Consider the following 19,068-nt stretch of genomic DNA (forward strand, 5'->3'; position numbering starts at 1 on the left):
CTCTTCATAGTCTTCACTCCCCTCCCCTTCTTCTATCCAATTCTCCCCCACCCCCAGGCTACTTGGCTGCACTGTGGTAATTTTTTGTGTGATTTCAGATCAGCCCCTTTCTTGGTGATCTGTAGGACAGACTCACTATCTTTCATTTCTTGTACCATTTTTAACACTTTCTGAGCTATCCCCTGCATTGTCAATTAGACAGTAGATATTTTTCAAAATATATCCCTATACATTATTACTACTTCCTAGCCTTCCTGTGCAAATATTGCCTTTTGATGTTGTGTTCGAGCTGTGAGACTCATCCTATCAAACTTAATTTCTGTCTGTTAGGTTTTCACATTATCATGCAAGAGTTACTTTTACAGTTCATCTTGCCTAATTAACATTTAAAATACACTTTGAGATCCTTAGAAGAAAGACTGTGTTTATGCCATCATGTATACATACTACTCTAATCAAGAAGTGATGATTTCTCATTGTGGTTGCATTTGTGCTCCACAGATGCTTACAGTAAGTACTTGTTTTTTTTATTTCTTTTTCTTTGCTTATTACTTTTGGTTGAGTCTTATACATTCTTATTACCATGTTTTGTTTTAGGTGCTGTGGAAAGTGCATCAATGACATTTTACTTCAAACAGTTTTTTTTTTGTTGGCTTAGCATAAAATAATTTAATTAGATTTCTTTTTTTTGAAGTATCAATAAATATCTGTACATTATAGATCAAATCTCATTTTAATAGAGGTTACCTCAAAATGAATGTTGAAGCATTTTTGAGATTTTACAGCATAATTGAATCTTGTGCAATTTGTTCCCTTAAAATTTGCACCCACATCTTTGTACCTTCAGCTCAATTATGGATGATTGGGCTGCTCGAGTCTCTGGCCTGGGGTGGTGATGCAGTTAAAAAAAAAATAAAGAAAGAGCTCCCGCATGAAATTCAAAATCATTTTTAAATATCTCCAGACAGATGCCATAGACAGTTCCTGCAGTCTATGGATGGCTGATGGTACAAATCATCATCAGCCTATTGGCACATGGGGCAGTATGGTACAATATGGCTGATAACCATCATCATGATTCAATTGCCTCATTTTCACTAACAAGTATTCCTGCATTCTTTATTACTTCATCACACAACAGCTCATAATATGCAGGATCTGACACAGAGCAGCAGTGCTCTCTGATACAGTGGTTCTCTAGTACACTTGCCCATATTCTAGGGCAGGACCGATTCTATTTTAGATACAAATGGAACAGTGCAAAGGACTAGCCATGCCCATCTTATTTTACAATTTATGGTATGGTAGATGGTACAATATGGCTGATAACCATCTCTGCTATCATGCAAAAAAAAGCATGCAGTAGCTACCCACAGTGCAATGCTCCAGAAAGATTTTATACAATTTGTTTTGTTAAACCGGTTTATGTAAATTCGGAATAATCCCGTAGTGTAGACGTACCCTCTCTAATTATATGATAATGGGTGTAACTCAAGAAGTCAGAGGTGCATTTACTCAGGTTTACAGGTCACTGATGTCAACCAGAAAAAGGGAAGTTGAACCCTAGCCCTTATTGACATTCACCCCATGGCTCTTTGTGTATTTTCACCTTATGATGCTGTTTGCCTGATTAGTCTTCTCTTTCATTTCTTTGAGGTTTTTATAGGAATGGCAACAGTGGGCATACTTATGTTTAAATGAAAAGCAATGCATCACTTTCAGCAAGGGAACTCCTGTGTGTTTAAAACAAATAAATAAAACCCAAACTCTCAAGTGCCATAATTTCAGGAAGTGCTCTAATAAATATTTTAGGTAGAAAAATAATTAACAGTCATGATTTTTATTAGTAGTCTCTAATTTATACAGACGAGTCAAAATAACTCTTATTTATTTATTTATACAACCACTTGTCTGTTTTTTCACATTCATAATGGCCCAGATTAGTGTGTACACCAGATGTAATAACAAAGAATATGAATTTATCTGCTGTATTATTACAATTTAGGGAGTCAAATAGACTTTTTCTGTACACTTCTTGTGAACATGTCATTGCGGTATTATTTCCATTGGCCTGGCATATACTCACATGACAGCCTATAGTAAGATCTGTTAATGGGAATTATCTGATTGGTTTAAAATTTCCAACCACTGATGAAACTGTGTTCTGTTCAGTAAAGTTCCTACAAGCCCCAGCTGCTTCTCCTCCCCATCAACACAATATAAAAAAATGTCAGATTTGTAGGTCAAAATGTATTGCGACTCATTGGGCTTCCCAGATCTGGCCTAAGGGCCCTAAGGAAATAACCAAAAGTGTTTGCTGAAACAAGTAATTTAATTTCAGCTTCGGTCCCAGGCGTGGGGATCTGCTGTTGATGAATCCATTGCTAAGCCTGAAGCAGTTCCCATAGGTTTTAAAAAGGGAGGCTTTAAAATAACTCACCAAAGAGAGCAGCCAAATTTTAGAACTTTTGTTAGAGTAGCTATAAATGAAAGACTGCTAAATATTTTAATACTGGAGATCTTGCTTGAAAGCCCTTGCTTACATGCAGGTAGAGAGGTGTGTGTGTGTGTGTGTGTGTGAGAGAGAGAGAGAGAGAGAGAGAGAGAGAAAATAAGTGCTCACGGACACCATGCTGGTGAGATGCTGATAAAGCAGCTAATGCTGATAGCTTTATTCCATGCATTCCTTCCTCTTAGCTCATATTTTCACTATTTTGTATTTGACTGCCCTGATCGCTTAACCCTTTTATCCCCACACCAAACTGTGTCTGTGGAATTTAGTAATATCTCTCCTTATTGATAAGGACAGAATGCCAGTATATTTTCTTTAACTTTCCTGAAGAAGAATAAAAAAAATTTCTCTCTTTTTCTTGAAAACTCTTTCTTTCAGTTTAAGTTTTCAGCCAGAATCAACCAAAGAGGGCAATGACCTCTAGAGAGAACTGAGCTGAGATGAATCAAATGGGTTTTCTTCTTCATCTCTGCAGTTCGTTTGAAGCAAGCTGCACTCCAGACCTTTGCTGAGTCTTCATCTCAGACTTTGGCTGAAGCAAGTCTTATGCTATTTCTTGGAGTTTTGGCTTAGGGAAATATGGTTGTATTTGTGTTTGTCCCATAAATAATCAGGATATTTTTACTCTTAATTTCCTGTTTTCCATATAAAATACGCTCCAATTAGTATGTTGCCACTAGCATGACAGACCCACTTTGCTACACATTACTCTTTAATACACCCTTGTATTGTGGAATAGAAAATCAGTTATGAGACTACTAGAAAAAAATTAAGAAACAGTTTCCTTTTTTGCTGGATTTTACTTACTCTTTGGAGTCACTGTACTCCTCAGCATGCTGGAATGGCACATAGTTTCCATCACAGTGATTGTAGTTAGGCCTCAGAATTGATGTTGTTCAGATGCAATAGCTGGTTTACAACCTGTGCAATAACTTTTTTTGCAGAATTAGTTACATGCACATAGAACATCACAGAGCAGGGTCTGTTTCCTTTTCTCAGGCCCTTTCAACAAAAAGTCAAGTATCTAGCTGTACTTGAATGCTGACTATGCATATTTTTTTTTCATTTGCTATTTGAAATTGTGACAGATCTCAGGAGTTGTCTAATTTAAATACCATGTAGTGACTGTTCCTGATTTTCTTAGTGCAGTTACTTTTTATTATTGATTGATTTTTTTTTTCATTGGGACTACTCAGCTGAGTAATTGCTCAACCATTCACAATCTGGCTGCTTGATGGTCATCCATCACTATTTATTATTTTCTCCACTTTGAATTATGATACAGTGTTGCAGAATAATATTTGTGCCACAGGTGAAAAGAGATGGAGAAAAATTGAGGTAAGCTTTAAATAATTAGGCAGGCTAGCTCTTTATTCAAGTCATGGGAGAGCAGCGTTCTAAAGAGTTCAGTGTCTAATCAAATGGCAAATATAAGATAACATGTGTCATGGTCATTGAGCCCTAGGTATAATTTGAGGCTAAATGTGAATGAGCACACATTTTGCTGTGGCCATAGATTAAATCAGTTTTAGTTTGCATGGCTATTTTATCACTCGTTTCATTTCAAAGAGAAAGCAGTATATCATTTTTTATTTTAACGTTGTGGCACTGAAAGGCAAAAGGTGTGATGAAAGACTAATGGAAGAAGTGATAGAATTGTTAAATGTAACTTTCTGTACCAAAATAAGAAAGATGAAATAATCATCTGGAGAGAGATTTTGCAGTAAAGAAGTATATTATAAATCTAAAATACTGTTCAGCTGGGTAGTACAGAAGTAAACTATTAGTTTCTACACACGCTAAGACCTTCAATCATCTGGTTGTGGCGAGCACTGCAGACAGGATATTGGACTAGATGGATGTTGGGTCTGATTCAGACCATAGGAACTGCCACACTTATTCAGCAAATTTTAGGAGCCAGACTTCTCCCTCTTGTAGAGAAATGACAGTTCCTTCAGGAAATAGGGAATGAAATAGGTAGCGGTTTCATCTTCCAGAATTCATGAATCCACTAAGATCAGTGCAGATATCAGGCCAACACCAGAAGCAGGATCTTTCTCTGGTCTTTCTCTTCCTACCTCTCCTTACCACAGTCTTCAGTACTGGTTGTTGCACCAAAAAACCTCTTGAAAGCTCCATAGAAAAGAAATGCAGCCAGAGAACATGTTATGGATTCTCAAGAATAGCGGTCTCTCGGTGCAGATGAGGAAAGATTAGAATGCTTTGGAGGTGGCAGAGAAAGGGAGTGAGTTTCATGTGGAGGGCCTCCTCTCTGCCATCCTTCTCTCACGGATCCATGGAATTGGGTCCAATGTTGCACAGCAGTGAACTATTCAGCAACTGATTATTAATTTTGTTGTATTATATTTTATGCATTAGGTTGTATTTGAAAAGGGTAAATGCCGCATTCAAGGTGTTAGCAAAGTTGTGCCATTTTTTAAAAAGGGGGAATAGTTAAGTACCTGTGCAATTTATGACTATGTCTAGAACTGGTATCCAGAGCTAAAATGTAAGATAATATAAGCAGCTGGCTTGGTTCAGCTGTTCCCTTGCTGGAAACCCCGTTTTTCTTCAAAATCGTCTAGCAGTTTTTCTTCCTTTTTAACCTTAATTTGTTGGGGTGGTAAATGTTGTGTGGTTGCTTGAAATTTTCCTGCTTTGGAGGGTTTGACTGTAATGTTACTTTGACATATTTCTTTTTTGCAGCTCTGCTGTGAAAAGTGAATATTTAAAATGGCACCTTCTTACTCTCCTGGTCTGCTCCTTTTGTATATTGAAAACATCATCTGCTGATTCACTCACCTAGTGACTACTTTTTACTCCTGATAATGCTGCAGAGGCAGCTCTAGAAGAAGGAGCTGGAGTCTGTTGTTTTCTTATGTGTCTTCAAAAGAATTACTTACTCAGTTTCAATTAAACTTGTGCAGCCCATTGAAGTCACTTGAGGAGGGTGGGGAAGTTCTCCATTGTTTTGTATGATCATTTACACCAGTGCAGAGTGAGTGCCAAAGGCTGCCTGCCATTCTGACTTGGCAGCATTTTGCATCCACTTTGAACTGCTGTAGCTGACTACACAAAGCACAGGCAAATGGAGAGTCAGGCTCTGTTTTGAAGGCAAAATTTAAAGACAAAGGGGTTGCACAGACATAACCGGTGGCCTAATTTGACCTCTGGAACCACAACTGCTGGTGTTAGTAGCTGTCAGGAAATAAATCAGACTTTTAGATCCAGATAATCCCAGGTCAGTCTTCATGATTAGCAGTTACAGGCCCCCAGTCTCCTCCCTCCCACCCTTTTCCTTATACACTGATAATTTTTGAACAGGAAATCACTCAAGGACAATAAGCAAAGTTCCACAATGACTTATTGGCAGAGCGATTTTTCAGAAAACAGAGACACTTCAAATTGTAATTGTGTTTAAAGTCTTTGCAATTTCTGACCAGATTGTGGATATGATTGATACTTGTTTCACCCTATGTAAGGGGCCAAATAGCTATTCCACTCCAGGAAAAGAACAGTGACACGGAGGGTAATCATTCCTTCCTTGATCTCCAGTCCTTGATTCACAGGGTCAGTAACTTTTACTGTTATGCCACCCTCATGCTAGCTCAGCTGTGCAGGTTGGCATATGGGGCAAGGGAGGGGGAAGAGAATAGAGGCAGAGCATTCTCCACACACGTAGACCCATAGACCTCTTCACAGGGTGGGGCAGTGGGGCAGTTCTTATATTCCCTTCTTCCCATTCATGACATAAAAGGGCAAGTCACTGTCTTTCCCAGTATCAGTTACTTAACATCTTTAAACTGTTATTAGGGTGACCAGATCGCAAATGTGAAAAATTGGGACGGGAGTGGGGGTAATAGGAGCCTATATAAGAAAAAGACCCAAAATCGGGACTGTCCCTATAAACTCGGGACATCTGGTCACCCTAACTGTTATAGACATAACTTGTTCCAAGTGTGTTATGTTATAATTATTCAGCTGATATTTTGTTTTCCCCTGGGCTCTTTTCCTACCGCTCTTTTCTGTGTTTTCTTCCATTCATCCCATTAGCCCTGGAATCCTCTCCTTGGTTTGCCTGCCTTGTCATCTCTGCCCTCTCAAGGCACTTCTGAAAACATATGTCAAAGTTCAGGGCAACTGCACTTGTATTCCCCTCCATGGTCCCTCACGAGCACTGACTCTAGGCTCCTGGCTCCTCAGCTGTCACCTCTCTTGGGCAGTGACCAACATTTCACTCCCTCCTCAACAAAGTTTTTTTCCAGGATGCACAGTTCCCTGACTGTGTTGTGATGTCCACAGCAAGCCAGCATCTGCACTTTGCTTTCTCTTCAAAGGCTATGAACAGCATAATTGCCAGCAGTTATAAGTTACCCCAAAGTCTTTTATAAGCAAGCACATTCATTCTTAAGGTGAAAGCACTGCACAGAAAACCTATTAAAAACAATAAAAGAACCTACACACATGCAAATGAATTTACCAGAGATCAAGCCCAAACTCCAACAAGAGCTCATGTCAGAGTCATTCCTGAAAACTCCACAAAGGAGTTTTTCTGTGGTTACAACAGCCTTAGCTCAGAAATCCATTCTTGTATGGGCCATTGTTCAACACAGTCTTTTGAAGTTCATATCACTTCCAACTGTTTGCATACCATCTTTACCCCAGAGAGGTTACATACAATCCCAGTCCACAGTAATATATAACCGTTGCTTATAGTACAATGGACTCCAAAGATCTTACATTTAACTCAGTAAGTTGTTTTTTGTTTTTTTTTAGAAAATTGCCATATCTGCCACAACATACTTAATCAAAAAGACCTTCAAACCCTAGTTCTTCCATCAATGAAATGTGACCTTTTTTTTATATATATATAGTCAGCTAAACAAAGCAAACATCCAGCAGTTGAAGAGTAGGGTTAGCAATATGTGCCAAACATCATGATTCAATCATGTGTCTTTTTCCTCCACCCTAGGTTGCAAAAGCAACATTTGAAAATTAGGAAGTGCCAGAATTAAGATTGCCCATGGAACATTAATGCTATTCCCTTGTGTACATGCATTCTGATACAATCTTTAATTACATGATCACATACTATTTTTCCACATGTCCCCCTGCTTCATTCAATGCACAGGATGGACAGTGCTCAGGGAATGAGACAGCTGCTCCATATTTTCATCATCATCATTCAATTAGTGGTCCCTGCCGTATTTACTGTACCCCATCCAAAACCTGCACTAAACACTGAATCATTCATTTCCTTGTGGTCTTTTCTATGACGCTCATTGCTTTTGTCTCTGAGTGTTTCACAAACACAAAATTTAATCTTAACAACCTTCTGGGACACAAGTATTAGTATCCCCATTTTGCAGAGGGAGAAATTAAAACTAAGACAGTGATTTTCCTGAGGCAGTGAATCAGCAGCATCTCTTATTGATCTTATGCTTTGTTATTAGATCTAGGAGAGGCCAGATCTCCAGCTGGTGTCAATTGGCAATGGCTCTATTGACTTCAGTGAAACTATGGCTAGTTTACACCCACTGAAGATCTGGCCCAAGGTTTTTATTTAGCAAGTATAGTTTCCTTCTTCCTTCATTCCTTCCTAAATTCTGGATGATTTTTATGCTGCTGAAAACACATTGAACTGAACATATTTTGGGTATATTAATTTCTTAGAAAACAAAGACATTAATCCCTCTGCAGTCAGTTTTACTTTTATATGACCGACGCTGTATCTTGTTTTCTGGACAGACCAACATTTCGAGGCTGTATTTGAGTGGCCCAGGTCAAATAATTGAGCACTACACGTAAGTGAAGTCCACTGTAATTGATAATGCCTTCCTTTTTCATGGCATTGAATTCTATGCAAGACAATGTATATTATATAATAGGGCAGATTGCCCCTCCAAGTCAAAGCTGTGGTGATTTCCCCCCACCCCTCCCCTGTCAAAACTAGCACCTCTACAAGAGACCAAAGCCAGCTGCATGAAGACCCTGTGCCCCTACACAGGGTCAGCCCCCCCGGTCACACTCCCTGTGGCTACAGCTGTCCCTGGGACAAGGATAGAGAGCTGTGTGGAAAGATACATGTCTACCCTGGTCTTCCAAGTCTTCTTGTTCCCCAGAACAGACTTTTGATGCACTGAAAGCTGTGCAAGGTCTCTGTGGGGAAAGAAACACTGTTGCAGACACTTCCATGCATGGATGTTCCCTTCCCCATGGGGCTCAAGGGCCTAATATGGCCCTGTCACAGTAACCAAACTCTCCTCAGGGGAAATGGTGTCAAGTTGCTCTTTTGTCTTAAGTGCAGAGCAGCCCTGAAGGATTTCTGGGGGAGGGATAGCTCAGTGGTTTGAGCATTGGCCTGCTAAACCCACAGTTGGGAGTTCAATCCTTGAGGGGCCACATAGGGATCTGGGAAAAAATCTGTCTGGGGGTTGATCCTGCTTTGAGCAGGAGGTTGGACTAGATGATCTCCTGAGGTCCCTTCCAACCCTAATATAAACAAGTCTAACAGAGCTGTAAAATTTCTCCCCTCCCACACTGTACAGTTACTATTGTCATATGAAGATGCAGAGTGAATTGTCTAATGAGAATCCTGGTGTTTTTATTACCATTCTTCTGTTCTAGACATAAAATATCTACTAAGGAAATTACTTTCCATCAAGATAAGATGTTACCTACAGCCTGAAACAGATATGTGGTTTTCTTTAACAAGGGTTCCTTCCTACTATGGACTTCTGGTCCTTATTCAGAGAGTGTTCATGATCAAAATTTACATGGCAAATGGTGAGGTTTCCCTTGCTGCGTGTTCATGAATTTTTTGAACTGTGTTTAACTTTACTGGTAGACAAATTCCATAATTTTTGTCATGAGACATACATGGAAATGTTGAAAAATGACCACATTTTACCCATGGGAAAACTTTTCACAAAATGTTCAAGATAATTAAAAAAACCCCAAAAACTAAAAACAACCAGGCCTAGAAACTCTGGTCTAACCAAGTATCATAGGGGTAGCCATGTTAGTCTGGATCTGTAAAAAGCAACAGAGATTGTTGTGGCACCTTATAGACTAACAGATGTATTGGAGCATAAGTTTTCATAAGTGAATACCCACTTCATCAGACGCATGTCTAACCAAGTTATGCTTGGTGAAAGAGTAGTTCTGTCTGCATTGTGAGCCTTGGGGCTGCTCTATCTCACATCTAGGTACTTATGGTCCCATTTGGCTGTTCTGGCAACTGATTTAGTCATGTTCCCCATTCCTCAGTTACTCCTTTTAAATCAGAGGCTAGAAGTGCCGTGCACTCCTCAAGTGCTGCAAAGGAGTCCATAGCAGAATGAAGGCGCTGACCTTAAGTTTAACTTTAAAAAAAATATTTTGGCATATAGGCTTTGGGTGTGTGTGTATTTAATTATAAAAAAACTATATGGTTGTTTCTCTTTTTCTAGGAATACACCATAGATATAATTTTTGCCCAGACTTGGTATGATAGTCGCCTAAAGTTTAACAGCTCAATGAAAGTGCTTATGCTTAATAGCAATATGGTTGGAAAAATTTGGATTCCAGACACTTTCTTCCGGAACTCAAGAAAATCTGATGCTCATTGGATCACAACTCCAAATCGTTTGCTTCGAATCTGGAGTGATGGACGAGTATTATATACTCTGAGGTAAGGGCTCATTAACTGGATGTAACGGAGTTCTTCATTAATATTTTCACTCATTGTTATATTCTGCAATCCATTACAATTAAACCTATTAATTTTACAACTTTAAAAACAATTGCAAATGACAGAAATAAATGCATTATCATTAATAAACAAAATATTGTGAATGGGACTTGGAAAGAATTATGGTAAAAAGTAACTTCCAGGTCCCTTTTGCTTCCAAAGTTCAGAGGCTCAGAAACAAATGTGGAGAGGAATTAGTTGTGACTTAGTCAAGAGGAACATAAAATATATGCTGTTGTAATGTACTGCTCAACAAGAAATTAAATCAGGGCAGGGGGTAGATTTGTTTTTATTTAGATACAAGAAGACAGTAAAGATAAATAAGATTAATGTAATGCGATAAGCCAATACCATAATTTGTGCTTAACTCTTGAAATGTCACCACTCCAGCTGTACACTGGACAGCAGACCTACTGGACTGAATTGAACTCTTAACTGTCCTCTGTAGCTATTTTGCACAAAATTATGTTTGAATAATACAAAGCACTCAGTTAAAATATTAGTCATAAATACTTATATATATGTGGGGTAGGAGTGCCCATCATGGGAAACAGTTGTTTGCCAGTAATAATCCTTTAGAAGGAAAAATAATCTAACATGGTTTAAAGGGACACTGTGAACTTTATTTTTTAAAATATCTTATTTTGAAGAGTGCAGTTTTCTGATAGATCCTTCTGATATAGCCCTCTTTAAGAAGTATATCCTCTTTGGTAGAATTTCCTGTATAGAGTTTTATTCTCATCTGCTAATGTTTAAAACGTTTGTTAACTTTTTGGAGCACCACCACCAAACCTGCTCATACCCATATCTTCTACTGTCTTCCAGCCAGCTTGCTGCCTGTCCAATTGCAGTTCCAGGTTTGTTGCTGCTGTTTCTGGTTAACATTCTTTTAGAAGGCCTAGGGAAGAGCATTCATGTAAGCTCTCCAAGAGCAGTGGACGAGAGTGATGTCACCAAGCTAGTGTATGAGACAGGAAGTGTAATCGACCTTCAGCAAAACCCAGTGCTGTCCAATGCACACATTTGTATCAGGGAAAGAGATGGCCCGAATTTGGCCTAAAGTGGAAGTAAATGGAGAAAAACAAAGTTCATATGATAGCAAATGAAGGAGCCACAACAGGATCTGACAACACATCAGGCCATTTGGCTACAATTACCCCTCATGGCCTTCACCACTTCCCTTTTGGCACTTTGTGGAGCAGGATTGGCACTTCTTCACCCTCAACTTCATAGGCAGGCTGATTTTCCTGAGGTTGTTCAGCTGATCTCTTCAAGACACCCATCTGTGATCCGAAACCTAATTTGTTTTGTCTTAAGTAAAATATGATTTTATTGATTAATTATCCAAAACCAGCAAATCACAGAAAAGAAAACATGGGGAATAAATGCATGAGCTGTAGTTGGCTACTTATAAAAACAAACAAATGCATGACCCAGTGGACACACAACTTTCAAATTGAAATATAGTATGTTTTCTACAGCATGGTAGAAGTCCTTTCCTTCTTGCATCCTAAAGTCTATCCGTCTGTCTCAACTGGTCAGGTCAGATTTCCAGAAAGGCCCCAGAGAAGTGTGTATATAAAATAGCAACTTACTTCATAGTGCTATTTTGCTTGTCAGCTTCTCCCCTGGCCCCCCTCCAACCACACAGGGATATTTAAGCATGGTATTATTCTCAGAAATCAGTTTAGCTGACCCCTAACAAAAAGAAGGGGAGATTTATTTGCACAAATAGCAGTTAGGTGTCTAATTCCAATTGGAAGTTGATGGGAGCTGGGGACCTAACTTGTGCCTTTGAAAGTTTTCTGTGTAGATGTAAGCTATAATTTCAAAAGCTCCTAAATGACTCAGCAGCCTAAGTCCTATTTTCTGGAGTGATTTAGGGCATTTATCTTCTTGAAAATGTTACCCATGGGCATCTTCTCTTTAAGAGCCTGATCCTGCTACTCATATTAGTACCACTAGCTTCATTGAAAGTACCTAAATGAGTAAGATCTGCAGGATGGGGCCCTATGTACTCAATTCCACTAGTCATCAGTCATAATGATTCCAAATTTCACTTTAAGATAAGCCATTAGAGTAGGTTATTAGGTGGTCTAACATATAGCCATCTATCAATGGCTTTCACATAAAGGACATGTGGTTTAAGACTTCCAGGGGGTGCAGTGGAGGGAGCACAGCTCCGGCGCCTCTGCTAATGCTGGTGGAGAGCTCTCCCAGTCTTGGGTAAGTGGCACTTTTCTACAAATCCCCCTGCTCTTTGGTTAGTGAGGGGAGAACTGCTCCTCCCATTTTAATCAGCTTGTGCTAGTGAAGATCTGAAAGGATACAAAAATAGAACGGCATACTTGATATACCTTGTGGTAGCATAACTGGTCATGCAAACTAGCATGACCAGACAGACACCGGGTCTTCAAGTAGTATTTGGTGATGGATACCATTCTTTAGAAATGATACTAAATACTTTTTGTACACGGCCAGTTGCCTATCCCTAATACACATTCATTGGCCAAAATGACTTGCATGTACTCTAATATGTAGCCCAAAGAGTCTATCTAGGTGCTTGAACATAACCTCACTCATAAAACTTTTTCTTCTAATTAGGTTGACAATTAATGCTGAATGTTATCTTCAGCTTCATAACTTTCCTATGGATGAGCATTCCTGTCCTCTGGAGTTTTCAAGCTGTAGGTGGTAAAATACTTCATAATTTTATTTTCTATTATTTAAATTCAGACACTGTTGATTGATAGGCTGCAAAGCAGCAGGTCAGTGATTGCACATTAAATTATTGCAGAACAGCCAAAAAATTAGCTGTTTATAGTTTGCTTAGTCTTCTTTTGAATTGAAAGAATGATGTTAAAGTTGCAGTGAAATGAAGCGTAAAAGGTTAAAAATAATCCTACCAATTAGGGACCTGATGCAAACAGCCATCTGCTCATTGACTTCAGGGGGCTTTGGATCTGATCTTAGGAGAGGAAGAAATGTATATAATCTGCAAAATTTACCTGCATTTAAGTGACTATATGTAGTATATTTAACAGCATAAAGTTACAGGATCAGGTCACAACAAAGTAACACTTAATCACCACAACTGGGCCTACTGTGTAAAAGGATTAAGGCCTATTTTACAGTGCCCTCCTCCTACCAGACCAGACTTGACTCTTGCTGAGTCACTCACTTCCTGGGTTAATTCTAACTAAACTCTCAAGGAATTCATGGAAGCTGTTTCCAGCAGGGTTAGTCGTTTGATCTAAGCTTAATTAACAAACAAAAGCAAAACCTTGCAGACTCTTCCCTCAAATGTCTGTGCAGGCTGAGGGGTCCCTTCCTTCACACTGGTAACTCCAGTGACCAAAGTTTCCTTGCTCTTATCTCAGAGCCTCAGCCATAAATAACTCCACATAGTATCCCATCTGCCCGTTTGGAGCAAATCATCTCTTCAGTAGCTCCAATAGCAGCTCATTGGAAGCACTGTCCCTGGCCTCTCAGCTTTCTGGAGGGTATTGCAATCCCTGCCTCTATTTCCTGCTGCCTTCTTTTATAAGGGTCAGCCAACTTAAGTTCCAGTCCTTTCTCAGATGCAGTGAGTGGGGCTAATCAGCCAGCTGCAGGCCTCCGACCCCAGAGCAATACTATCCCTGATACCTTCACATACCCACCTGTCTTGAGTGGGCCTGTCATGGCACTTACCACAGGGCCTGCTGTGTTCTTTAGTTCTTGAAAGCAAACCTGTATTCCAGTGGTCCTTCCTAGGCCAATGCTCTATTATAAATTGAAAGGGTTGAAAGTCTAAGTACCAACTTGTCACATGGGCATTTGAGTCCTTCATGATTTGGAGCCATCTTAGTGCCACATGGTCAGTGACCAAGACAAAGGGTGTTCCAAACAGATAGTATCTCAGTGCCTTTAAAGCCTAGTGGCCAGGCATTCCTTCTCAAAGGACAGAGTACTGGGTTTCCTGAGCTAAGAGTTTTCTACTTATGTAAAGGATAGTGTGCTGTTGTGCATGGAAGTTTTGGGGTAGCACTGCACCTGTGGTGTAATGCAACGCATCTGTTTGTAGGATTCATTCTCGAGTGAAATCAAGGCTAAGGTACACTGGCTTGTGGCAGAGAATCTGCCTAATTTTCCAAAATGCTTGATCACGCTGAGGCGACCATGTGACTTGTCCAGGGGCTGATTATTTTTTTTAAACCAGCTTGGTAAGAGGTGCAGTTAACAGGGCAAAGTCGAGCACAAATCTTCTATAGTACTCTGTTAGGTCTAGGAAGGCCCAGACCTGCTTTTTTGTTCTTTGTTTGGGGATATTTGCTAGGGCCTCAACTTTGTCAATGAGGAATCATACCTTATGGTTCCCCTACTGGATAGGAAAAAATTTTTTTTTCCTTTTCCACTTTGCAGTTCTTTGGGTTTGCTGTTAAATGGGCTTCCTGTAGGGCTTGAAGGACAACTGCTAGGTTCTGAAGCGGAGTGGGCCAGTCCCAACTGTATACCACCCTCTCATCTAGGCAAGCCGTGGCATAGTGATGGTGGAGCCATAAAACCTGATCCATCAGCTTATGACAGGTGGATGGGGCCTCATGCAACCTAAAGGGCATGGTAAATTGGAATAGGCCCACTGGGTTAGAAAAAGTTGTTTGTTGTTTTTCTTGGGAATCAAGAGCAAGGGGAATTTGCCAATAGCCCTTTTGTTAGATCTAATGTTGTTATAAAGCAAGCTTGACTGAGACAATTAGCAGATCATTGACTCAGGGCATCGGCTAGGCATCAAATTCAGAAATGGCATTTATAAGATGGAAATCTACACAAAATCGGATGGCCTCATCCAGCTTTAGTACTAAAACTACCAAAGTACACCAGGAGTTCCAGGAGTCCTTGATGACTCCCAATCTTAACAATTCCTGTACTTTCTGAATGAATGGGTTTTTCTGAATGAATGGGTTTTTCACCTTCTGGGATTTGATATGACTTCTGAATGGGGTTGGCCCCAACCATATGTGGATGTAGTGAGGCACCATGGAGGTTTGTCCCAGTAATAGGGAGAACACTTCTTTTTAAGATCTCAGGGGGTTGTTTATTTGCCTTCTCTGCCCATTAGAGAGTCCCTTCCCAAGTGATGCCTCCTCTATCCCAATTTTGGCTGGCTTAGGAAGCTGAGGCACCAGATCCTCTTCTCCCTCCTCCAGGTGGATGACAAGGCTTTCCTGTACCTTCTAGGATTTTAACAGGTTTACATAATAAATCTGCCTTGTTTTTGCTGGTCTGAGCTGTAAATTTCATAATCTGCTGGTCCCACTTGATGGTACTTCATATTGGTCCTGCCTTTTGGCCAAGAGCCTGTTTTCCAAGCTGGCAAAGAGTAGGAGCACTTGGTATCCCAGTTGGAATTCCTTTGCTCTAGCCCCTTTATTATATTGCTGCATCTGGATCTGTTGGGGCTGAAAGAGGTTATTTCAGGCAAAGAGGCACACAAGATCTTATCTTTCCCTCATTTGACTGACATATCGGAGGACATTGGTAGGTTGAGCTTCCCAAGACTCCCTAACTAAGTCTAACATTCCTTGAGGCTGTCTCCCTTAAAGAATCTCAAAAGGAAAGAAGCCCATGGAGGCTTGTGGTACTTCTTGTATTGCAAACAACAAATAGGGGAGCAGTTGGTACCAGTGTTTGGCCTCTGTGCCCACAGGCTTTTTTAACATATTCTTAAGGACCTTATTGAACCCCTCCACCAGACCATCAGCCTGAGGAATATAAACTACTGGAGTGGTCACACTTTCAGCAGTGCCCAAACTTGTCCCTTGATCAATGACTACTTCCAATGGAAGGCCAACTTAGGAGAACAGTTGGAGTAACTCTCGCTCTGGGGTGGAAGCAAAGGTGTTTCATAAGGGAATTGCCTCTGCATATTGGTTGATATAGTCCACAAGAACCAAAATGAACTTGTGACATCAATCACTCTTTTATAGCGGGCCTATTATATCAATCCCTACCTGCTCATAGTAGGTTGTGATGAGGGTAGGTGGATGAGAGTGGCTTGGCCCTGACCCTTTGGGGATCCTTTTGGTAATCAGGGCATAGCAAGCAGAAATCTGCTACCTCTCTACATATCTTCAGTCAAAAGAATTGAGCCAACAATCTTTCTTGGGTTTTCACCTTACCCAGATGTCCAACCATGGGAAGAGTATGCACTAGCCATAGGAACTCCTGCTTGGCAGATTTGTGGACTAGGAGTGGATCTCTGGGTTCTTTAGTTTATGGGTGTCTCTCTACTCAGTTCAGAATCTCATCCCATAATTCAAAGCAGGGAAACTGCTCAAAAGTAACCATCCTGTTGGCAGCAGTAATTTGTCTGAAAGCTTCCTGTAGTGTTTGGTCATCATGCTGAGCTGCCACAACATCAAAAGGTGTCACTCAAGACACTGTAGTCTAAGATGGGAACGGGATCTGCAGTGTCCATGGATAAATGATAACGTATAGACTGTTGGGATGTTCCCTTTAGAGAGTTTACCCTTTGGGAAGGTCCTTCTCCATGCTCCATGGAGTCAACTCCAGGACAAGCTTAGGCTTGTGCTTGATCCTGAGACTTCCTTGAATGTCTTTGTGAGCTCTGGGACCTTCATGAGACTTCCAAAAAGATTGAATTGAACAATGGGCAATAGGTCCTAGCATCTTCAGAAGGGGTCTTTTCTTGAGGTAGGGGGTCTGGATTGGAGAGAACTGACTCTCCTTCCAGGAGAGTCAGAAGACATTTCCAGTCACATCCCAGGATCACTGTCCAGGGTAGGTGATCAACACTCTACCTGGAAGTGCTCTACCTGATCTGCTAACTGCAAAACAACTGAGGCCATTGGGTATGTACAGATTTCTTCATGAATGCAGGAAATTCAGATGGACCACTCTGGATCCAGGGCTTTGGGTGAGACTAAGTCCCTTTGAAGTAGATTTTGTCCACACCCCAAGTCTGTCAATCCCTCCACTCTGTTTGTCCCTATTTTTATAGGGACCATGAAAAGCCTTCGGGTCAGTCCTAATGGTTGATTTGGATTCTCACTTGCTTGGCCAAAGAAGCATCCTAAATAGTCATATTCCATCACAAGGCATTCCCGTTGGCTCTACCCAAGTTGTCCATAATGATAACATACCGCTGGCCCTGCATGGGAGGGTGGTGGTGGTGGTCCCTTGAAAGTCTGGGACTTTGGAGCCTCTGTTCCTGATGTTCCTGTGATGAGGGTAAATTTTCATTTGCTCAGGGTGGACCAATACTATGACCCTTGCTGGTTTGGCAGGTTATTGTCCCTTGACACTGTCCTAAGTATGGCCAGCCCTCAGGGAGACTGGATTTCCTACTCCTAGGCAATTTGGCTTCCAAAAACTTCTCAGTTGTCTCTAGTGACTTCTGAATGGATGTCGGGTAAAACTCAAACTCAGCTTTGAACACTATAGGGTGAATGTTCAGGTTTGTTGTAGGACAGTATTGTCCATAAGCTCTGCCACAGTCTTGGTCTCTGGGGTTAGCCATGAGGTAGCAGAGTCCTAAAGCTGTGGAACTACTTGCCTAGGGTCATGCTCCCTTGAGGAATGGCTCTGGCTGAATTTTTTTTTGATAAGCCTCTGGAGAAAGACAGAGGCAGCCCATAACACTGCCTTTAGTATCAGATAGGATTGTGCCTTGTTCACACTCAGGGCCCAATAAGCTGCTTGGGCCTCTCTGGTGAGGTACAGGGCCAGATGGGCCACCAAGGATCTCCTCTTTCAGCCTGCTATAGGGGCAATGCACTTGAAGGCAGTTAAGGTAAGTCTCCGAGTTATCACTGCTGCTCATCAAGGTGAGACTTGGTGAAGCCCTGGTGTAGGCCACCCCTCTGGGGCTGTTCCCATCTACCAGCAGCCACTGTGAGAGCAGCCAGGCCATTTCAACTTCGAACTCTCTGTTCCGCTCATGCTCTGCCAGCTGGGCTTCCTGCAGGCATTGTTGGGTGGCAGAAGTGCCGTCTAGAATTTCCTTTAGTTCTCTGCATGCTGTTGATTCACCATTATTTGGAGTATCTTTTCCATATCCTTTCTTGATGGAAGGGGTTCAGGTCAGGCCCCTGTTTGGGCATCACTTGCAAACAGATTGGGGCCTATCTTAAAGCACCCTCCTCCTACCAGCATTGCTCTTGATGAGTCACTCACTCCTAGGTTAATTCTGTCTGAGCTCTCTCAGGGAATCCTGGGAAGCAGTTTCTAGCATGGTTAGTCATTTTATCTAAGCCTTCTTAGAAAACAAAAGCAAAACCTTGCAGACTCTTCCCTCAAAAGTCTGTGCAGGCTGAGCAGTCCCTTCATGCCAGTAACCCCAGTAACTAAAATTTTCTTGGTCTTGCCTCAGACCCTCCCTTCTGTCCATTTGGAGCAATTTCTCTCCACAGTAGCTCTAGTAGCAGTCTGTTGGGAGCACTGCCCCAGCCGCTCAGCTTTTTGGTGTGTGCTGCAGTCCCACTTCTCCATTTCCTGCTGCTTTCTTTTATAAGGATCAGAGAAGTAAGTTCCAGTATGTTATTAGGTGCAGCAGGTGGAGCAAATCAGCCAGCCAGCTAGAGGCCTCTAACTCCAGAGGAATGATATCTTACACATTCACATATTGCTTTCAGTGGGACTAGTATATATGAGTAAAAGAATGACTAATTTACAGGATTATCCTCTTTAGTATTTTGCATGTAAAATTAATTTGTTCCCAAGGACATTGTGCTACCACTGGTAAAATAAAACACTGAACACATCTAAACAATTTATTCCTTAATGTACAGTATAATAGGAGATGAATGTAACTACAGTGAAT

The 19,068-nt window shown here is 41.0% G+C and overlaps 1 protein-coding gene across 4 annotated transcripts in view; it reads left to right on the forward strand.

Moving 5' to 3' along the window:
* The window catches only part of GABRG1 (gamma-aminobutyric acid type A receptor subunit gamma1), a 73,171-nt gene that overhangs the window by 37,058 nt on the left and 17,045 nt on the right, over positions 1-19,068 (forward strand). For 2 of the 4 annotated variants that reach the window (XM_039541830.1, XM_039541829.1), the window contains 3 exons: positions 8,261-8,316; positions 9,964-10,184; positions 12,849-12,931. In XM_039541830.1, the coding sequence (XP_039397764.1) occupies positions 10,030-10,184; positions 12,849-12,931 (238 nt within the window). In that variant the 5' untranslated portion in view covers positions 8,261-8,316; positions 9,964-10,029. The remainder of the gene's footprint in view (positions 1-8,260; positions 8,317-9,963; positions 10,185-12,848; positions 12,932-19,068) is intronic. The other 2 variants (XM_039541827.1, XM_039541828.1) reach the window with 1 other exon arrangement.

This window comes from Mauremys reevesii, linkage group 5 (assembly GCF_016161935.1).
Source record: "Mauremys reevesii isolate NIE-2019 linkage group 5, ASM1616193v1, whole genome shotgun sequence".
In the NCBI taxonomy this organism is placed as follows: domain Eukaryota; kingdom Metazoa; phylum Chordata; order Testudines; family Geoemydidae; genus Mauremys; species Mauremys reevesii.